Below are 22,090 nucleotides of genomic sequence, written 5' to 3' on the forward strand. Positions count from 1 at the left end.
TCACGCCGGGGGCGTGGCCAGCGGCGGAGCGGAGGCCGGTGCGGGCGGGAGCGGGGCCGGAGCCGGGGCCGGGGCTGAGCGGAGCCGCTGTCGCCGCGATGGTGATGAACGCGGACCTGCGGCGGGAACGCGCCGCCGCCACCTTCCAGCCCGAGCTGCTCACACACATCCTGGACGGCGGCCCCGAGCGCACCCGCCGCCGCAAGGAGATCGGTGAGGGAGGCCCCGGGCGTTGCCGCCGCTGCCGCCTCCCCCGGTCCGGTGCCCTCCGCTGAGGGGAATGGAGGCCTGTGCGGGTCGGGGGGGCTGTGAGGAGGGGGAGACAGCCCCGGCAGGGGGCATGGGGGAGGCTGTGAGGGAGGAGGAGGAGGAGGTTTTAAGGGACGGGAGAGGCTGCGAGGAGAGAGGGGGACCGGGGTAACGGGGGTGGGGGGCCCCGGGGGAGGCGAGGGAGGAAGTTGTGGGCAGAGGGAGACCCGGGGAGGGAGGCTGTGGAGGAGGGAGGGCGTGGAGAGGAGCTTTTGGGGAGAGGGGAGGCTCTGGGGAGCGGGGAGAGCTGTGAGGAGAGGGCTTGCAGGCGGGAGGGGGCTGCCCGAAGGAAGGGGGTTTTGTCTAATGGGTTAGAGGAGAGCAGGAGCAGTGTGATGTCCCTGAGCCCCCTCTTCTGCCCTTCCCAGAAAGGATTTGGGGTGGCCCTGCTAGAGCAATGCCCTTTTATCTCTCTTTCCCCTTCAGAGGGTGAGAGGCAGCTTCCTGGGGGCATGTCTCTGGGCCTTCTCCCCTCCTTTTTTCCTTGCTAGCACGCTCTTGCCCAGCAGTACAGATATGACTTGTTTCTCCCCCACCACTACATGTCAGATCAGTGAAGTATCTCCATCCTCTTTCTTTTCCCAGCCGGCGCTGGGGTGGGACTGTAAGAGGCTGGTGTTGTGTAATTTGTGTGCCAAAGGGGACATGGAAAGTCTGCGGCCTCTGGGTGCCTCGGCCTGTAGTCGGCATAGCGGGAATAGTAGCTGTGCCCTTCTGCAGGGAGGTGTGTGGGGATCAAAGTTCATGAGGGAGCCTGATCCGGCAGTAACAACGGCCATTGGAGGATTTGAGATTGTTATTGAGGGGCCTGCAGGTCTTACGTCAGGGAATTAACCTCCTGCCAAGTCCAGAGTGCTCCTAACTTAAAATGTGGTTTATGTGTGGAATGGGAGAGTGCCCTGTTGCTACAGTCCCTCTCTCCAAAAGCTTTGACTTCTTTCTGATTTCATTAACTTACTTTCTTGTATCTGTACCTTGAGGTACAGCAAGTGAAATGCTGAATTGTGTCTCACCCACTGTTGAGGTTTGTGGAAACTGAGTTTGTTTTCCTCCTCTGTCCCCAGAGGCCTTAGTTATTAATGACCCTGACTTCCAGCACGAGGATTTGAACTTCCTGTCCCGTAGCCAGCGCTACGAGCAAGCCATCAGGAAGAGCTCTCTGATGGTGATGAAGTTAAGAGAATATGGAATTGCAGATCCGGAGGAGATCTACTGGTTTAAAAGGTACCTAGCTGTAGAGTTTGCTTCTTATATGTACTTTAATCATCAGCAAGGACATTAGACTTGTGCTTTTTTCCTATGTTTGCTGTCCAAAGGAAGCCAAAGACCTGTATGAATGCCCACAGAAGTCTTGGCTTCAGTGAAGTTCAGGTGAAACCCTGATTTCCTGAATATTGTGTTTTCTTAGATTTCTGACTAGAAATGAACCATTAATAATTACACCCTTTCTATTATATATGGTGCAGAAAGTAAAGAATGGGACTTGTAGTCTGCTGTGGGTTTTTTTTTTCCAAAAGGAATAAAAAAATATAGTAAAATATTTTGAATCTGAATAGATCTGATGAGGTTGCAGCTTCTAGTGAAATCTCTTAAAGCTGATTACTTCACTTTGCACTTAGACCTAATAAAGTTGCATTGCAGGCACAATTGAAAATGTTCTAAGATAGTTATAAACAAGAACTTACAAGCTATCAGTCCTGTCTCCCCCTGCTCCAAGCTCCTGGTGCTGTAGTGATTCCCTTTGACCTAGAGGCTTTTTATTGTATCTGACCTTTTGTTTATCTGATAGTATTACGCTTGGATTAAGTTAATAAAAATAAAACTGTCTTTACATCTGAGTTTCATTCCTTCCAGCTTGCAGGGTGCTTAGTGTCTGACTTTGACATATTTCTCCCCTTAGTTCTATTAAACTCATTCTGATATAATCAAATAGAAACTGCTGAACAGAGGTATTGCACAGCTCTAGAAATTTGGACGTAATACCATGAATATATCCTCTGGCACATTAAATGAACATTGCACATTAAATAATGCACTGGTAGAGTCACAAGCCCCCTCTGAGGCGATTTGTAGAAAAGCTACCACTGGCTGCAGGGCATGAATATTGGGACTAGTTAGTGGAAATCATCTTGTCCGCTGTAGTTTTAATTTCAAAGAAATTGGTCTGTGCTGACCTGTGTCATGAAAGTTCTCGTGGAAGTAATGTAAATGTTCTTTGAAAATTGGCATCAGTGGACAGTGATAACAAAGTGAGAGTTCAGTGACTGTATTAGATTATTCAGGTACTTCACGGCAAAAGTTAATCCTTAATGTTTCCTACACAAGGATTATTGGAGGTGATAGAGAAGCTTCTTCAGTTATTTTTGTGGAGAAAATTCAGATAAGTCTATCCAGCATACTAGCTGGCAAATTTCCATGAAGTTTGCAATGTAAATGCTGTCTTCTGGTAGCACTGCTGACAGTATTTTTATGAAAATAGGACTTTTCTGAAGTAGTCAAATGCTAGAGTCAGCAATTCTTAACTTTAAATGGATGAAAGCTTGGTGTTTCATGTAGGTATGAAATAATACATCCATATCTTATGTGGTATGAATACTCAGGTGTGACTAGTCAAAAGTCATGATCCAAAATCAACTGGAACGATGGGGAAGGCTTGCTTTTTTCCAGAGTCGATTCTAGTTGCAGACATTCAGGATTTCAAAAGATAATTGCAATTACTGTAGACTGACCGTGTTTTCCACTGTCTTCTGTAGTAACATGTAGAAGAATGAAGAGCAGTACATATACTTCTTACCTACAAGTGAAGTTTGTTTGCTCTAAGAACTGTATACTGTTAATATTCCTGATTTGAATTCTTTGCTGTAATGTCTGGTGTTTGCAAGGGAGGATATTGGCTTACTGCTTCTTAATAAATGGAAGAAATTAAAGGATTGTTTTTTCATCCTTTGATTTCATTTGCATTTTAACATCTGTCCCCACTTTCTCACCTGCTCAGTGTCAAAGATTTTTTTAAACTTAGTGAACTCCCAGCTTGCAAAATTAAGTTTATTTCTATCACATACCCAAACGTGCTAATTGGCACTAAATACAAGGGACTTAATTTGTGTAAAAGCTGACCTGTGTTTGGGTTTATTAAGTTTTTTCCAAACTAAAAAATTGAATGGATATGGTGTTGTGACATGCCTTGAATGAAGTTTATGAAATAGATTGCAGTCCTTGATTCAAGTGTCAAGTTGTATTTATTGTGTTTGACCATCAGATTTTCACATATTGCAATATTTTGCCAATAATCTCTTATGCCTTGGGATTATCCCCAAAGAGCAGGGACAGATTTAGTTACATATGCAATTGTTGAGAATTTTGAACTAGTTGTTTTCCTGTAGCTTTTGTATACTACCAGAAGTTCACTAGGTACCTTTGCATCCTGAGTGACCAACTTTATAGCTTGATGTACGAATAAGCGAGGAGAAATGCTTCTTCCTTCAGCTGCCCTGGAGATACGCTTAAACAGTTGTTGCTGCTGTGACATGTCGAACTGAATGCTCCTCCCTGTTTCCACAAGGGCTGCTTTGGACTACAAAACATAAGAGGATCTATTAAATATATTTAGAAGCCATTTTAATTGCTTCTCATCTAGTCAGTTCTTCCTGTGGCTTAACATGGGTCAGCACTGCAGTTGCTGCTGTGGTTACAGCTTATGAAGGCCAGCAGCCGTCAAGTGCTAATATTTAAGATTTCTTTTACGGTCTAACTGCAGCAAAATGTACATCAGCATGAAAAATGGGACATTGGTCTGATGTGTAGTGCTACACAGCTCTTTGAAGAGAGCAATCTGGTCAGTTTTAATTCACCTTCAAGTTTAAATAAACTTCATTGAGGAAAATGAGATTAAATGAAGAAATGAAAAACAGTTGGGAGAAACTGGGGCACAGAAGAAGTGAAGATCTGAGAGCTGCAAGTCAACAGAGGATTCCTGTGTTCATAAGCATTGCGTGAAATGTGCACTTTCCCTGTGAGAATTTATCCTTACTTCTCATTTTGACACTGAAGTTAGGACCTGGAGTAGCTTTTGGCAAACCAAACAAGAAAAACTGTAGTAGGGGCCCTACAAGCCACTACTAAATTAATTTGAAGTGGATGAGTCTGACTTGGGTTTTTTGATACAGCTAGAAAAAGAGTTTATTACCATAGCATTTGTTAACTCTGCCCAGTAAGCACAGGTCAGACATACCCCCTGCTCCTTCTCCCCTGAGGTGACCCTTCATGCTCTTCCTTGAGAGAGTTACCTCAAGAACTGCAAAAAGCTAGAAAAGTTTGCTTGCAGATTTTGCTTTAAAGTAAATGACCCCATTCTGTGACCCAGTTCCGCAGCCTGAGAATGTCTTTGCAATTGTTTGTTTAGCTTTGGAGTCTCTGAAAACATAGATTTTTGCTTCTGTTGTACTCTGTTCACTGATAGATACGCTATCAAACTCATCTGTCAAATACAAGTGTCTTTTACTATGTGGGTGGCATTGATTGCTGTGAAATCTGAAAAGATCTATATTGCCAAAGTAGTGTATTGCTACACATCCTTCTCCTGTAAGTGGTTTTGAAACTGCAGCCCCCCTCTTCACTCCCTGATGGTTGTAGCAGGGCTGACTTCACACCAAAAAGGTGTTGTTGGTCATTGATCAAATGGCTTGTGCTAGATGCAGCTACCCGCATTCAGTCTCGGTGTAGCAAAGTACTTGAGCAGTTACACAATGCAGCCTTTGGAGAACAATCTGTGTGTAGGTAGTGGAAAATGCCAACTGTGAATGTTCAAATTGGGAGGGGAAGGAGTAAGAGTTCAGAGAAAGAAAACCTGTTGTTCCTCCCTTCACAGGTAGTGCCTCTTCTGTTTGCCCTGTGTCATGAGGAAAACCGGATTCTCTCTCATAGTTATTCAAGTTGTTAAAAGGCACGTTAAGAAAATCCTAATCATTCAGTGAGTACACAGAGATGAAAAGTTTCTGCTATAAATTAGCTAGCTTTCAGTTCTGCTCTCAGCTTTGTTAATGCAAGAAGCTGTTAAAATGCTGCATGTTTAGTCAGTGAGATAGTATGACCTTCTGACATGGGGATGTTAAAAGTGTCCGCTTGCAAAATGTCATTCTTCTGTCAGAGCTAAGGTGCTAGTTAAGCATAAAATATCTGGCACTTGCGGTTAAACTTACTGATAGGTGGTGAAAGTTGCTGATGTGACCTTTAAGAAAATATTTTCTAGGGCATTACCTTCAAAGAAACAGTGTCTGACCTGATTTTTCTGACACCAAAGCACGTCGCAACTTTTTCACAAGTTCTTTCAATGGCTCCTGAAAATATGCAAAGAACTGTTCAAACTCTTCCCAGGCTGCCCTGAAACAGTGTATTTCAAAGTCAGCATTCATCGTTTCCCTGTAGGTTTGTCCTTTTTGAGCCCAAGGAATAGATGCACAGTAATTGTGCTGTAGGCAGTGAGGATGTAAAGGGTGCTGCTGTTGCTATATAGGTCTTGGACTGAAAGAATAACCCACGTACGAAACCACAAGAATGCTGAAAAATATTCTGTCTTGCTGTCCTTGTAGCATTTTTAAGCCCTTGGTCACCCTGATAACTTTGGCTTTGTAAATGTGCTGCTGTAGGCAATAGAATATTTTCTGGTAAGAGAAGTGTCTGCCTTGATTCCAAGAACTCTAGACACGGTACCTGCGCTCTCACCAGCTTAAAGCACAGTTAATACATTGATCACCAGCATTAGATTAATTGATTACAATAGGTTTGCTCCTGGAAAAATCCATGGCTCATTCAGTCTTGTCTGTTTAAAAACTATTCAATTTAAAATAAGCATCTTCAACATGCAGTTCAGTGGTGCTGGAGAAGCTTTGTCCTGCTTTCTCTCACCTGAGGCTGAGTTTCACAGTTTGTATAGGGATCTGGTTTTGAATGATCAATTATTTACTGTCTACTCCCAAGCACTCATTCCAGGCATGGTGTAAAACGCTGATCACAAATGCTGCTGTAATTTGACAAACTTTATGTGTAGCATCCCCTGCACAGTGCAGATCTGTGTTGGCAACAAACTCCTACACGTGCTCCCTGGGCAGGTGTTAATACCTCGAGATGGAAGGATGTATTTCCCTTGTAGGTGGCAGAGATCTTGGTGTGGGTATCTGTGCAGCGTGTTCATTTTTTCCTCCTCTGTCTTAGAGTTTGGATGGAGTAAGCATTTGTGTACAGTAGATTGAAGATGAAAAAACCGCTCAGACCGCAGAATGTTGAAGGGCAGATGCTGTCATTTACTACATAGCTTTTGCACAGTGAAACTTCCTAGCACGTTTGTGTTATGGAGCTTGTTTTAATTAGGAATATACTTGCCTGCCATTGTGGCTATGGAATTAATAGAGCTTTCTCTCATTAAATAACTTCTGATTTGATGACGCACACCTAAAATGTCTGATTTGCCTTCCATTCCCTCCAGCACTAGTATGTAACAGCAGTTTTAATTGAAGGTGAGTTCCTGATCTCACAGCTGATAAAAGCAGCTACAGGTAATACAGAGCTCTTCTGAAAAGCACTTTGTCGCCTAAGAAGCCTTTTCCTTTTCAACACATAGTGCTTCTAGCTAGTTCTAGGCTACCAGCAGCAGTGGGATTTACTCCCTCCAAGCCTGAGAGATGGGGGAGAAAATAATTTGCTTTTCATGTCCTAAGTTTTTAAGTTCCCCATGAATCTTTGTAGAATAATATTTTCTCCAGTTACATAGCAACAGCAGGATTCATGGAGTGAAGAAAATGCCTGAAAGAAACAGTTATTTCCCCATTAGCATTGCCTCTGATGCTTTCGTATTTGGAGGTTGCTTGTGGGACAAAAAAAGGTTGAAATAGGCAAATAGATTATTTATCTTATGGTACATTTGGAGAAAAGCCTTTCAGGATCACAGTAAGAGTAAGACTGAGATCCAGATCCCTCTATTTCTCTCCTGTAGAATATGCTTGGGCAATTTTCCTGATCCTTTCGGTCTCCACTTCAGCATGTTTCAAAAAACCATAGAGACCCAAACGACTGATGCTCAGAAGGAGAAATGGCTGCCTCTGGTCCGTGGAGTCAAGATAATTGGCACCTACACCCAAACCGAAATGGGACATGGTTAGTTCCCTTCAGGGATCGATGGGTAACCTCTTTTCTGTAACTCCAGTTTATACATTTATGATGTTCCCTGGGTAAATCTAAAAGGGGAAAGGTAAAATAATTTGGTTAACCGTTGATGTTTCCTGCTCTATAGCCAGACTGCTGCTTCATTTCACATCCTAACAATCACAGAGTTCGTTTTGGTCTTTTCCAGAATGCACCTCTTAGCTGATCACTGACTTTGTAGTTGTTTACCTTTGTTTTAGGATGAGGAGGTTGTTCTGAGCCCTGGGAGTCTGAATTTCACTTGAACTGGTTGCAACGTGTCGTTCAGCAGCATTGTGGTTTTTATTTTTGCCTGAATTTGGGGCATGTGTATCTCAGAGTTCTTAGTGCACGACTGGCGTGCATAAACAGGTCAGAAGTATGCCTTTAGATGCAGTGTAGCAGGGTGAGTTGCACTTTTTTGCCTTTGAAAGTAAGGTATGCTTTGCCCCAAGCACTTTTCTTCCAGATGCTACTGCATTGCAGCTGTACAACTTCATGGAAAAATCTTGGTTTCAAAGAAGAAAAACATCTTATTCCTACTATTGTTCAAAACGACTTTTACTTCTTCAAATGGAAGAATGTTTAATGGATCAGAAAACAGTCTTTTAGCCCAGAACCTGGAATTATGGCTGTTAAATACCAGCAAGAATAGTTTAACAAACCAAAGGCTCCACTGCTTGTGCTGGCATCTAAACTTGGAAAGCAAGTTGTGTGCAAGTCTGGACAATTACTAAAGTTAGATGGTAATGCCAAGTGCCTGGCTGTTAAGTTACAGCTACTCGTGGTAGCCAAAATGTTTGTAAAAGATGCAACGGAGGAAATCGTGTCGTCTGCTCTGCTTGAGAAATGGAATGAGCAAACCTAGCTGGATGCTGGAAGCTGAGGGACAACCAGATGGCAACAAAAAATGCCTGCTGACCTCGTTTGCTTTTTCACACCAACTTCTTTAAATCAGACACACATCCACGCCAAAGTGATTTGTTTTACTTGCTATTTCATGTTAGATCATTGCACTTTCTTGCCTGGTGATGGTTTGATTTGCTTGTAGTTCTCATGTTTTTTGGTGGTAAAATGAGTATGCTGACACTTAATAGAAATAATATAGTGATAGTATGATAAAGTAAATGTACTTTCTATGCTGAATAATTAAAATGCAACTGTTTGGCATTCCTGCTGTGAATGTCGAGTATCTAACTACTTCATCAGTAAAGCTTCTGCAGTAATTGTCACTGAGCTCTGCTTAATTCAATCCTGATGTTTAGAAACTGGTGATGGCGAAACAGACCTCTGGATTATTGAATTGAGTCCTAGCCTGGATGGGTAGTTACTCAGTTTTACCTTAGTGAGTACCAGCTTGGTAGCCTGTGTTGATTTTAACCTATTCCATAGTGAATAAGTCCTGCAAAAAAATAAAAGAAGGAAAAAACACAAATAGCACAGGGCTGAAAAAGCAACAAAAAGGGGTAATGAAAATACTGTACTGTTTCTACCTGGTTTACAGCTATTGCTAGTAAATAAGGATTTTCTTTCAGTCTTTGGCTGTCAGCTGTGTACTTCTTACCAGCGCTGAACTCAAAATCTGGTATTCCTGATAACCCATTAGTCCCCTGTTGAGCTTGGTCACTTTCAGTCAGAAAGCTTAGAAAACATTGCTGCTGGGTTTATATATCAAAGGAGAGAACTACATCTCTTAGGAAGCTCCGGGGATAGAGCTAGTTCATACTACTGTGTGTTTGGAGGTAACACAAGAATGCATCCTTCCCACTTCAATAAGAATGCCAGCTGAGTTTGAGCTAAGCTCAGATCAGTGCTCTTTCCATAATGCATATCTAATTTAAATATGTATATTCCTGTTAAAGACCAATTACATTATTTCATACATAAACGTGCCAGATGGACAGCCTTTGTACAGAAGGTACTGATCCTCAATCTATATCCCCACTATTTTAATACTCAAAGCTATCAATATTTAAAGATTTAATGAGCATTTAATTCTTTATATCCAAAAACTTAATAGACCACTTAACTACCTAACAGTGGTGTTTGACAGAACTTGGAGGAAGAATAGTTCTAATGAAACACATTTAATTGGAAAGACTTTGTGCTGGTGATTTACAGGTTGAAAAATGTTGGCTTTCTTGCCACGTTGTTTATGTTCACAACTTTGACTTACACATGCAGAGCACTGTCCTTTTAAGAGAGCTTTTAAAAATAGCAAAAGTTGAAGGGAGTTGAGTTGGAATGTAATATATGCTAGTTGTGTCTGATCCTTTAATTAAAAAAAAGTGAAGTAGATAGTATGGACAGTTAGGACTTTTTCACTGAACTCTTTTTTTTTAAAAAAACCTAGCTCATTCACAGGATAAACTGGGACTTCTACCAGGTTCTACCCTCAAACCATGGGGAAAAAAAAAGTGGACTTCATATCTTTGGGTGAAGGCTTACTTCATCCAGCCAGATCACACGTTCAACAAACTGACGTTCTGTCTCAGCCCGTTTAAGTTGGGTATCCTCTGGTTTCCAAACAGTCATGAAGGTCTGGTCTTTCGGTTTGGATTAATCCTTTTTTGTCAATCATGGTGCATCAAAAATACAGGACTGTTGCAAATGCATTTTATATATGATTACAAAGAAATGCATTGCAGCATGTGTAAGTTTTTATTATTCAGGCCTGAGAAAAGGACAGTGCTCTGGCTTTCGAAAATACACTTGCTGAATTCTGATTTACACATGAATCATTTTTTTTTCTTTTTGTCTCTTCCTGAATCTCCACCATGAATCCTCATGCTTGCTTCCCTCCCATAACACTCCCTTCACGCTCCCATCCCATGACACTTCTTCACAGCTTTGTTCATCGTGGACGGCCTGAGCCTCTGGACCTTCATCTGGGCATGTTCCTCCCCACCCTTCTCACCCAGGCAACCCCAGAGCAGCAGGATCGCTTCTTCATGCCTGCCTGGAACCTGGAGATCATTGGCACTTATGCCCAGACTGAAATGGGCCATGGTACAGTACATTCACTAAATGCTCTTTCTAAGAATGGCTTTGTGCACAAAGGATTCCCCTGCCTGGGAAAAATGGTGTGTGTTTACCCCACAGTCTTTACGCATGCAGTTGTGGCTGTAGGGAACAGTGGACTGCCTATCACATTTTTAATAGATTGTTATGCCATATGCTGCTTGCCCTTTTTTTCTCCTGTGGGAGAGTTTGATGTCTGTAGTTCTGTATATGAGCGAACAGAGTGCTCCTCTTGTGCCATTCAAACCAGTATAGATTATTGCATATGGCTATGGTGATGTCAGTTTGATGACATCTGTTCATTTCTACACCTACCATTCTTTCCAGTGTGATTTCTGTTTTGCTCTACTTGATGGTCAGTGTGAAGACAAAAGAACAGAGCTTTAAGGTGCTGAGAGAGATGCCCAAAAAAGTAAGAGTTGCTTGTCACCTTGGGACTGACCTTGGATCAGAGAACATGTAGATGTCTTGGTTCCAGAGCTTATATTTTGTGGGGATCTTTATGCCCCCAGTTCTTTAGATCACTCCCACGTGTTCTTTTTAATTGGACCATGAAATATTTTTTTTGATTCTCTGTCTCAAGTAGATGTTGTTCTTTGTTGCTTTTCCTTTGCTTTCAAGCTTTGAAATGGATTTTGATAACTCTGGCAGTATTGTGATTGCAACACTTTTAATCTGAGTTTCAAAGGGAGGATGTTATTCCTTGGGAGACTTTTAATTTTGACATCTGAGAGTTGCAGATGAGGATTATTTTCTGCAAATGAGCAGGATTCACCTTTGTGCTGAAGTGAAATGTAGAGACTGTATGAAGCATAAAGTAACTGCAAGTCTGTGCAGAATCTCCTGCAACTAGCGAGATTTGAAGATCCTTTGCAAGCAAAGTAAGTCTGTGTTAAGCTGCCTGTGGAAGTCTACGATTAACCCCACGCTTTGGAAATGTGGTTGCATCGAAGAGGTATCCTTTTTCATGTTGAAGCTCTTGTGCAGAGTCAGGAGTGTTCACAGCTTGTCTAGTTTAAGAAAGTAGGCCTGGTGATTTATTTTTTTAATGCATGCAGGGACAATGCCACTGCTGAGCCAGGTGTGTGTGAAGTAAAGAGTTGGGGGCAGAAGACAAAGGCTGTTCCTGGAATTGTTACCTTCATCTTTTTGCAGTTTCTTCATTTACCTGCATCGGTACCCTAGAATATGCATGCCATTACTTGCTGTCTTGGAGCTGTGGATGATCTTGGTTGAGAGAAACTGCTCTGTCAAGTGAGGAGAATGTAGGCCTGATGAGGGAATGAAGAGATAGATGATGGGCACTACTTATTTCATCTTGTGGCTGAGAAGTATATGATTTTTATTTTGCAATTTAATCAGATTTAGTTTTAGTGAAATCCAGGTGAGCATGTTTTTGTGGACCTTTTTAACTGAGAAAGGGCTTCTGGTGTGTAATAGCAAAAAGGTGACAGATGGGAGGTGCTTGGAAAACTGGTCTTAGACCACTGGGGAAAAAAAAAAAACATGTTTTCTGAGAATTGGCTTCAGGTCCAAGAATATGGTCTGACTCTCACTTGTTCTTCCTTAATTGGTTGATCTTTACTCCTTTATATAGCCTAAAAGCAAAGTTAAAATTTGTACATTACTACTGGAGTTCAGCTTTCCACTGTCCAGTTCTGTCCTTGTCTCTGTTTTGTGACTGACTTTCTGCCAAAACAATGTGTTTGCTTATTTTCAGGAACTCATCTTCGGGGTCTAGAAACTACAGCTACTTATGACCCTGCTACCCAGGAATTCATCCTCAACAGCCCCACTGTGACCTCCATTAAGTGGTGGCCAGGTGGACGTAAGTGCATCACTGTGTGTCTAAATCTGGAAGATGTATGGAAAAACTTAGGGAGGTGATGTCATGTGTGTTATATCTACAGAATGATGATTGAAAGTTGATCCAAAGAGTTGGGTGAAAGGCAGTTACTCTTGCACAACAAGTAGCAGACTTATTGGAGCCTACTAAAACTTTGGGTTTTCTGTGTGCTCTGAATAGTTTCTCAGAATCATTCACACTATATGGATTTGGTGTAATTTTTGATCGGTTGTATCAAAATCTTTGTATTTCCTTCAGCTCCACTGGCAGGTTTGCCAAGGACTTGGTATTGTATAGTCAAGAGAATCGTGTTGTGCAACTTTCATTGACTTGAGCAACAATTTGTCTAGCTGTAGAATTCGGATGATAACCAGTGTTGTAAATCTGGTTCTCTAACGCGTGATGTCATTAAGGTAATCTCAGGTCCTGCTTTAAGGAGAGAGACTCCGTGTATGTAAATATGTTGACTGTTTTCCTTCTGACTCCCACTCCTTTTGCAGTTGGAAAGACGTCAAACCATGCCATTGTTCTGGCCCAGCTCTACACTCAGGGCCAGTGCAAAGGGCTGCATGCCTTCATTGTTCCCATACGGCAGCTGGGCACCCATGAACCTTTGCCAGGTAAAAATGAATGTTAAGGGTTTAGCACTCATGGAATACGTTAGATCTCTTTCTCTCCAGCTATGTACAGCTGCGTGTGTCTTGTTAATGTGCATGGCTTATTTCACTAGCTGACTTCAGTGAGTAGATGGTAGGTCACAGGGCTTAAAAGAGTCTTTCTCATGACCGAACTACCCCTAAATCATCTTTCATGTCACACTTCCAATATGAAGGTTAGTTTGGGATTTGATTCTGTCCCAGTGTTCCCCAGCTATGCATTCTGTGAGGCAGCATGTCCTGCTTTCTGAAAGGGAAAGAATACCTTTCATCATTCTCTAGCTAGAGGTGAGCTGTATGACAGCTCCCCCAGTGACTGAGTAGTAGGACTGCACGTAAATTATGAAGATCCCCCTATTTTTATGTTCACTTTCCATGAAAGAGATTAAAGTCCTAGTTAGCAGTTACTCCTAACAATGCCAGGACTTGCTAGAAAACCAAACAGTATCTTTATTGGAGAAGCCCTAAACCTCTCGTGGTGTTTAGTTCCTGGTTCTTAATGCAAGCGGCTTTGTCTGTGGCAGGTATTACAGTGGGTGACATTGGGCCAAAGTTTGGTTATGATGAAATGGATAACGGCTACCTGAAAATGGACAACTTCAGAATTCCTCGGGAAAACATGCTGATGAAATACGCCCAGGTAAAGCAGCAAATTTCAGCATATGCTGTTAGAAACTTCAGATGCTCGTGTGTGGTTGAATAGTGTACCAAAAAGATTGTAGACTGCTTGTAAGTGCTACTTGATGAGTTTAGAGCTTGAGGTGTGAACATGTAAAAGGGAGGAAACTTTAAAAATCAACAGGCTGTATTTTTTTTTTTTGGTAGGTTGAACCAGATGGCACCTATGTGAAGCCCCTTAGTGACAAGCTGACCTACGGGACGATGGTGTTCATCCGATCTCTCATTGTAGGCGATTCAGCTCGCTCCCTGTCCCGGGCTTGTACCATTGCCATCCGCTATAGTGCAGTGAGACACCAGTCTGAGCTAAAGCCAGGGTAAGTGCAGTGATAAAAGAGCAGCCTAAGTGCTGAGGGAAAATTCCCAAATACTGAGGGGAAGAGGGGCTGCGGTTGATGTTGTTTGCTTTGGTACTTGGTTGTTTCAAAACACTGTTTCATCCTGGGAAGTAAATAATCTCTCATTCTTGACTGTCAAAATGCCTTCCCTCTGCCAGAGGCTTTTGCTGTATGTTCTTAGATAGTCTGGCTTAATACAGATGCAGCTTGTACTATCCAAGTGGAGAACCTACTTAGAGTTGACTAGAACTTCTGCAGCAGTTTGCTAGCCTCTGGCGTCCTAACTCATCTGTTTTTTGCTCTAGGGAACCAGAACCCCAGATCCTGGATTATCAGACCCAACAATACAAACTCTTTCCTCTCCTGGCAACAGCATATGCTTTTCACTTTGTGGGAGCCTACATAAAAGACACCTATCATCGTATTAGTGGAGACATCAATGAAGGGGATCTGAGTGAGCTGCCAGAGGTACTGTGTCCTCTGTTGATTTTATGTAAGGTTTCTTTACAGCATGGGAGAAAAGGCATCAAGCCTTTTTGGCTTTCACTCATGAGACACCTGTTGGTACTTTAGATCCAGAGATCCCAAGCCCAGTATGCACTGGTGACTTTTATTTCTTTATTTGCCCTATTCATTTAGCATCCCTTTACAAAAAAACAGGGAGTAACACACAGTGAGTAAGCTACTGTGAATATATTTTTTTTAATAAAGATGACTTTCCAGGAATGATGGCATATCGCTTGGGAGTGGCATTAAGACTGGTCTTATGCTTGTGCTGTAGCTCTGGATTGTTCTTCCAAGTGACTAGGGTAGAACTGGTGTGTTGGTCAAAGGTATCAGTACTATACTGAAGGGTTAGGGTTGTAAGATGTTAGTTTTCAGTTAGGAATTCTGTTTGAGAACCTAATGTGACAATAGACAATTGAAAACAGTCTTGTACGTTACGTGTAGAGACAGAAAGGATGGGGTGCTCAAAAGAAGTCATTACATGTACAGAGGCTTTCATATAAATAGTTCAGCTCAGGGAAAGAGTCCTTGCAAGAAAAACAAGACCCTGTGGGACACTGGAAGGATGGTGTTGACTCCACTTTTTTCTGGGAGCTGCAGTACTTGGCATGTATATGTGCAAGCTAAGAATGGAAAATAAAAAATCTAAACTGGCTTTGCTTTTGTCCATCAGCTCCATGCGCTGACAGCAGGGCTGAAGGCGTTCACCTCCTGGACTGCCAATGCTGGTATTGAGGAGTGTCGGATGGCGTGTGGTGGGCATGGCTACTCTCGCTGCAGTGGCATTCCTGACATCTATGTCACATTCACCCCCTCCTGCACCTATGAGGGAGAAAACACAGTCATGATGCTGCAGACAGCTAGGTATGGTAGCTTCTGTCCAGAGACGTTCTTGCCTTGGTGTTACGATCTTTGTAGCTGAAGTGGTGAGTGGAACAGTATCCCATATTACCATGAAACTGGTCTTTCATGTTTCTGTCCCTTGCCCTATTTTTGACAGAAAAGTATATGCCTACAACTGTTCTTTGCTAGTCTTACCCTAGGTAAGATGGCTTCTCTCCATTCAAACAACTCGTAAGAGTTGCTATTTGTTGTCTCTGTTTTCAGGTTCCTTGTCAAAAGCTACACCCAAGTTAGTTCTGGGCAGCCAGTTACTGGCATGGTGTCCTACCTTAACGATCTCTCCAGGCAACGCATTCAGCCACAGCACGTGGCTGCTAGGACTGTGACTGTGCGGATCAATGATCCAGTCAGCTTGGTAGAGGCCTACAAAGCACGTGCTGCCCGGTGAGTTCACACTTACTAGACTGAGCTAAACACCAATAAAATTGTGTGTCTTGGGAGACAGTGGTGATGTGCTGCCCTGTTAATGTTAGGTTCTCAAGGTGTGGTTTGCAAAGCTTTGCTCCATGTGTTGCTTTCAAGAAATGACACGCTTTGGTACGTTGGGTCAGTGGTAAGTGCTTTGAGGTTACAAGAGGCTACATACAGCCTACACATAGCATAGTTACTCTGCTCTGTTCCATTTTGAAATATCTTTTTCTTATTTAAATGTAAAATGTATTTGAGCATACACATACCAACATTGTTCAAACTGCTCAGAGATCTGTCTGGAGAGATTCAATCTTGATATTAAAGCCTGTTGTGAAGGAAGTGTGAGAACAGAAAATACCTACACTTGAGTGGGTATTTAGGCACCACGTATGTGCTGTCGAGTGTCTTCTTACCCCTCTGTAGCTGTGTTCTAGCTGCAGCAGTGATGATTAGGGTTTTAGAGCCACAACTGCTCACTCCAGGCAGTGTATTCAGTCGTGGCACACAATCTCTGAGTTCTTCTGATGTGTTAGACTACTGAAATTCACGTGAATTCATTGTATGTAATCTTGTTAATGTGGATTTATTGCATAACCTGGTTTTCTTCCTTTTATGAAATAGGCTTGTAGAAGCCGCAGCAAAGAATTTGCAAGTTGAACTGAACCACAGAAAGAGCAAGGAGGATGCCTGGAACAGAACTTCTGTTGATCTTGTGCGAGCATCTGAGGTCAGTGATGTACTTGATAAAGAAGGGTGCTATAAGAGCTTCTCATCTCTTCATGAACCTGATTCACCTTCCTGTTGTTTCTTGTAGGCCCACTGTCACTATGTGATAGTGAAGCTTTTTACAGCAAAGCTCTCTGAGATCAGTAACGCAGCTGTCCGCGCTGTCTTGACCGAGCTGTGCCTCCTGTATGCACTGTATGGGATCAGTAAGAACACAGGGGATTTCTTGCAGGTTGGTGTCTTTCTCCAGCACTCTCAATCTCTAGAGCCAGGGTCATTGTTTGCAGAAATGCTTTAAATGCTAAGCTGCAGGAATGCTTAGGCATAAGGTCTTGACTTGGTGACTTGCAGAGGGCCATTAGCAGTGCAGGTCTGATGGAAGGCTCTTGTCAGGTTTCCCTTGTGATCTGCCAGAAGCAGAGTTGGAAGATAAATGGTAACATGGCATCTGTCTAGGTTAGCTTAAATGTTTTCCAGTTGGTGACCAGGTGTACGTTAAAAAACAAGGAGTTAATAAAGGAGATGTAAGTTAGACATGCTCTGAGAGCTGTATGCATTTGTCAATTAGTGCACAAAAGGGAGATATTGTACTCCAAATCTTAACCCATCCCTCAGTGAATGGGTTCAAATTGTCAGGCATTACTTTTCCCCTCTTCTCTTCCAGTTTGAGAATGTATTTGGGCAGCAGTGTTTTATTTTGCCTTCAGGCAGACATGGTATGTTTTGCCTTCCCATTTTCCTCTTTGCTGCTTACCAAAAAGTTCCTGAAACCAGGAAGAATTTCATATACATGTGTACACATTCTTAAAGAAAACATGCTGGGGTTAACGTACGGGCACTCTAAATAATCAGTCTCCCATCAAAGATGAAATAGCTAGCCAGTGTGGTGGGCTATGCTAGGCATATCCTTTCGCTTGTGCCCTATGGCAGATTGCCAGTTTGATTACTTAGCACTTAAGAAAAAAACACTAGTGTTTTATGAACTGCTGGTTATTTGTGTGGGGGAAGGCTCACCAATGTTAGACCATAGGGAAGGGAAGGTTCTTGTGACTTTCATACTTTTCTGATAATATCTTTTTTTTTTTTTTTTTTTCCTTTTCCAAGGCGGGTATTCTGACCGATGCCCAAGTTACTCAAGTGAACCAGCATGTGAAAGAGCTCTTGGCTGTAATTCGTCGCAACGCGGTAGCGCTGGTAGACTCCTTTGACTTCCATGACGTTCATCTTGGATCTGTGCTTGGCCGGTATGATGGCAATGTCTACGAGAACATGTTTGAGTGGGCAAAGAAATCCCCACTGAACAAAACAGAGGTAAAGAAACCTTATTTCTTCCTCTTAGGTCACAGGGGCCCAGAGAAATAACTCAATTTAGGGTTGTTAATTTTGATCCAGTGATCTCAGCAGGTACTTGATGAAGGGGGGTGAAAAGTCACTGGTGGTAATGGACCAAAACTAGCAACCTGCTTCTGCTCCTCTGCTTTCAGCAGACTTTTCTTTAGTTGTTCTCCCATGTACCTCATGTGCATCCCTGTGGGATACTTCTGAGTTTCTCAGTTGAGGGAGGAAATCATACTCTCCCTAGAGAAACAATTGAATAATCTCATTGAATTTGAAAGAAATTATCACTTGCTGTTAATTTGGCTTAGTGACAGTAGCTGTGAAAGCCTTACCTGTTTTCTGGCCAATCTTTCAGTGCCTTCAGGCAGTAGTAGTGACTGGAGAAGAAAATAAATTGCTCTTGTGTAGTACAGAAGTGTCAGGTGTTCCATATCTGCCCTAAGGCTGTAGCTACAGCTGGGCTAATAAAAGAAACTCAGCTGAGAAGAATCAGTGTGCCTCTTCCAGCAGCCAAAACAGAACCCAAATCCTGTCTTGGTGGCCTTTGCGGCCTTTATTTGATTTGGACAGACTATCTTCTACGATGGGCTGCTGGAGACTGCGATTGTAGTTAAATCCCACCAGAACTTGCTCAGTTGTTTGTGCTTCTGAAGTCAGTGGGGCTTAGGAGCTTCATTACAGTCCCCGTAGGAGACCTCTGCCTGTTTTCTTTGAATTAAAATGCCAAAGAATTGTCTGTATGGATATAAGATGTCTTGCATTCTTTTTTCTTACGAGAAAGGTATTGGGGAAGCTATTTGTTCTGGCTTATATTCTCATCCTCTGTGTCATATAGACACTCAAATCCAGGACTTAGCTGGCTGTTCTTAAATCCCCAAAGTGCCTCTGGTTCAAATTCCCTTAGTATAAAAACACACTGCAAAATGTAAAGAGCTAAAACTGTTTTAAAGCTCAGGCCTGACCTTGTCGTAACCACTGTCTTGTCCTCTTACAGGTTCATGAGTCCTTCCACAAACACCTGAAGCCGATGCAAGCCAAGCTGTGAAGCCTGCTGGTTTTTTAAAATGCACAGTTTTCCTGACCTGAAAACTGGGTGTTTGCATCCTTTCTTCAGGCACCGAAATCAAACCTTTCAAATCCTGGTAGCTGTAGAACAGTGAATAATTGTAGCCTTTCTTTCCACTTTTGTAAATCGAGGAGGTGTTTGAGGAGAGTGCATAGGGATTGATGCCTGTTTTTAAAGTGCAATTATAATGGTAAAATTAACCTTTTAAAAATCTGGGAAAGCTTTACGGATTCATACAAGGATTGCTTTTGTGAAGCTGCTAACTCGAGAGAAGTTACTGTCAACTGGAAAGGTAGCAGGATTTTACTACTAAGTAGTTAACAGCCCTCAGGCAATAGCTTCTAATGAGCAGTTATGTCCTCCCCCCAAAAAGCATCAATTCTTTGTTTTTATTTTTATTTTTTTTAAAGATTAGCACAACCTCTCTCCTTGTTTGGCAAATATTTATCTATCTAAACCCTCCTGCATAGTTTTGTCCACATGAATCTGCATGTGGCACTGCTTTCCTGATGTAGGTGGGAAGTAAATACCCATCCTTCTCTGGAGCTCTGCTTCGTTCATCTTCCTGTTTTCCAGTGCATTCTTCTTTCACTGCCATGCAGAAATTCCTTTTGCCTGCGTGCCATCTCCAAGACTGGCACCTTACTCTTTGTTCGTTAGGAAGTCAAAGGAGAATATAATGATGCTGCTCTGAGGAAAAAAAACAAGTAGTGATCGGCGAGGTGCTGATAGATGATGTTCTGCCCTTCTTTTAACTGTTAGTATTTTCGTAGCACTATCTCAAAGCACTTTACAAATGTTAATTATGGTGATTTGATGTGAAAAACCACATGTAGTGGTAGAAACTGCAAATTTGACCTAGAACAGTGAAGCTAGTATTGAGGGCAGAAATCAGTTGACCAAGGTCCTTGGGTCTTCAGATTGTTCTGGGATGTTCTTCTGGTTTTTAAAGGCATTCTTCAAGAAAACGACAATCCCAAGCAAAGTGTCCAGATTGTTGGTTTTTGGTTTTTTTTCCTACCCATGTATTTCCAAGGAGCTTTCTCTGATTGGCTTAATTTTTTTATATTGACTTGGGACTCACACAGTGCTGTCTGGATTTAACAGATGAAAGATTGAGCTTTTAACAGAACTTCCTCATGCCCAGTGAAATCAGTGCAGCTACAACTAAGCAAAATCATTGCTATTTTTCCACACCAATAACTCTGACCCGTAACAATAAAACCTCTCTTCGCAACAGATAAGAGCAACTTTGAGTTTAAAATGGTAAAAAGCTTCAGTGTAAACCCAGATCCTGCAGTTCTGAGGCAACATCTGAGAAGCTGATTCTCTGACAGCTTTGGTATCTGTTGATGTCTCTTAATTTTGGATCAGTTTTCATGGAGGAGTTTTTCCTGGCACTAATGATGATCAGACACAATGTTTGACTCCGTATGCAGTAGCTGAACAGAAAGAAATGTTTAATTTTAAATAAAATAATCCAACTTGCCTTTTGGCTGCTGAGTCTTTCAGGTCAAATGGAACTACTGCTGTTTGGGATACCGAAGGAGGCAAAGGGCTTTGCCTTCTGTTTATTCAGCAGAGCAGACTGCTGACCTGGGGAGGGATGATGGAGGAGCAGGTTAGAAATACGTTAATGAGAACAGTCCTAGCTAACTGTATGTACAGATTTAATAAATTACAAAAATGTGTTTTCAGACAAAATGTCTGTCTGTCATGCATTGCCTTCAGTGGATCTCATTTAAAGTCACGGGGGAAGTAGAATGAAGTATTCAAAAAACCTTAAGTTAGTTGGATTTTGTCTTACTTCTAGTCTGACCTTCTTGGCTTTGCTCTGCAGTGTTCGAGGGCAGCCAGCCCAGTCCCACAGCTCCCCTTGCCTCTGCTGCTGCTCACAACCACAGGAGAAATAATACTGGCAGCGAGGAAAGCTGCCTGTGGCATGTTGCTTGGTATTGTTATGGCTCGTAGTCTTCTCCCAGGCAACTAGTGATAGGACAAGAGGACACAGCCTCAAGCTTCGCCAGGGGAGGTTCAGGTTGGACATTAGGAAGATTTCTTCTCGGAAGGGGTTATTAGACATTGGAAGGGGCTGCCCGGGGAGGTGGTGGAGTCACCATCTCTGGATGTGTTTAAGAAAAGACTGGACATGGCACTTAGTGCCATGGTCTAGTTGCCATGGTGGTGTCAGGGCAATGGTTGGACTCGGTGACCCAGAGGGCTCTTCCAACCTGGTTGACTGTGTGTGATTCTGTGAAAAGCTGGTCACTGCCGACAGCAAAGGTTTAACAATAGCGTTTAGCAGCAGAAGCTTTAGAAACTATTTCTTTAACATTGTTTTCCCTTGTTTTTTTGGAGTAAGACAGTGATGTAACAGCAAATGCTGTACTTCTTTGCTAGGGGTGAGGATATGCTACACTTTTTTCTTCTTGCTGCTGTTAGTGGTAATACCTGAATGCCACAACCTGGTGTGACTTGCTGTGTCTCATGGTCAGCAAACACTGTTTAAACTCTGTCAAATGGCCCTGCATGCTCGTTAGGACTCGTCCATCCTTTGGCAAAATGTTACCATACCATTTCCACAAGTCTTGAGCCTCTTCTGCTCGAGTATAGGTGATTCAGTATCAAGTAATGACACTTGCAAGCTACCCTGTTCTCCTTGAAGAGTACTAAAGGGAGTGGTCTGTGACCGTGGTTTTCAGTCTGATTTGAATGATGGACTCATAAAAATGCCACCTTCTGGTGAAGACTTCAGAAGGAGCCCGTGTTCCCCCATGGACTGGCAGCATGCGTGGTGAAAGTAGGTTATAAAATCTCAAAGGCAGGTGTTTCCCCACGGGTTTTTTAGAAGTAACAACTTGAGTACAAGGGAACAAGGCAGGCGCAGGGCTAGCTTCATCCTGTACCCAGCTTTAAATGTGAGAAATCAGCTTTTTTTTTTTTTTAACCTGAACTTTTAATGTTTCCAATCAGCTGTTTCCAGCAGAGCCAGTGCACCTTGATGCAGAGGCTGCTGGGGCTGGATTTGCTAAATCTTACCCTTTTGGAGCAATGGGCACTAATTCTAGTTCCTCGGCTGAAGTGTCCCAGCCAGGCTGCGGGGAGCAGCTCCAGC

General features: G+C 42.6%; 1 protein-coding gene across 2 annotated transcripts; it reads left to right on the forward strand.

The window, feature by feature from the left end:
- Positions 1–25: 25 nt before the first annotated feature.
- Positions 26–20,464, forward strand: ACOX1 (acyl-CoA oxidase 1). 2 transcript variants are annotated; one of them, XM_068413021.1, is made up of 14 exons: positions 26–213; positions 1,374–1,533; positions 7,298–7,458; positions 12,227–12,334; positions 12,853–12,972; positions 13,533–13,648; positions 13,834–14,003; positions 14,330–14,492; positions 15,205–15,395; positions 15,639–15,818; positions 16,467–16,572; positions 16,660–16,803; positions 17,676–17,882; positions 18,904–20,464. In XM_068413021.1, exons 1-14 carry the CDS (start codon positions 99–101, stop codon positions 18,952–18,954), a joined length of 1,992 nt encoding a protein of 663 aa, XP_068269122.1. In that variant the 5' UTR covers positions 26–98; the 3' UTR covers positions 18,955–20,464. The 2 variants fall into 2 exon arrangements, with proteins under 2 accessions (XP_068269122.1, XP_068269121.1); XM_068413020.1 differs by lacking the exon at positions 7,298–7,458 and adding an exon at positions 10,334–10,494.
- The last annotated feature ends 1,626 nt before the right edge of the window (positions 20,465–22,090 follow it).

This window comes from Nyctibius grandis, chromosome 15, assembly GCF_013368605.1.
Source record: "Nyctibius grandis isolate bNycGra1 chromosome 15, bNycGra1.pri, whole genome shotgun sequence".
Classification (NCBI taxonomy): Eukaryota; Metazoa; Chordata; class Aves; order Nyctibiiformes; family Nyctibiidae; genus Nyctibius; species Nyctibius grandis.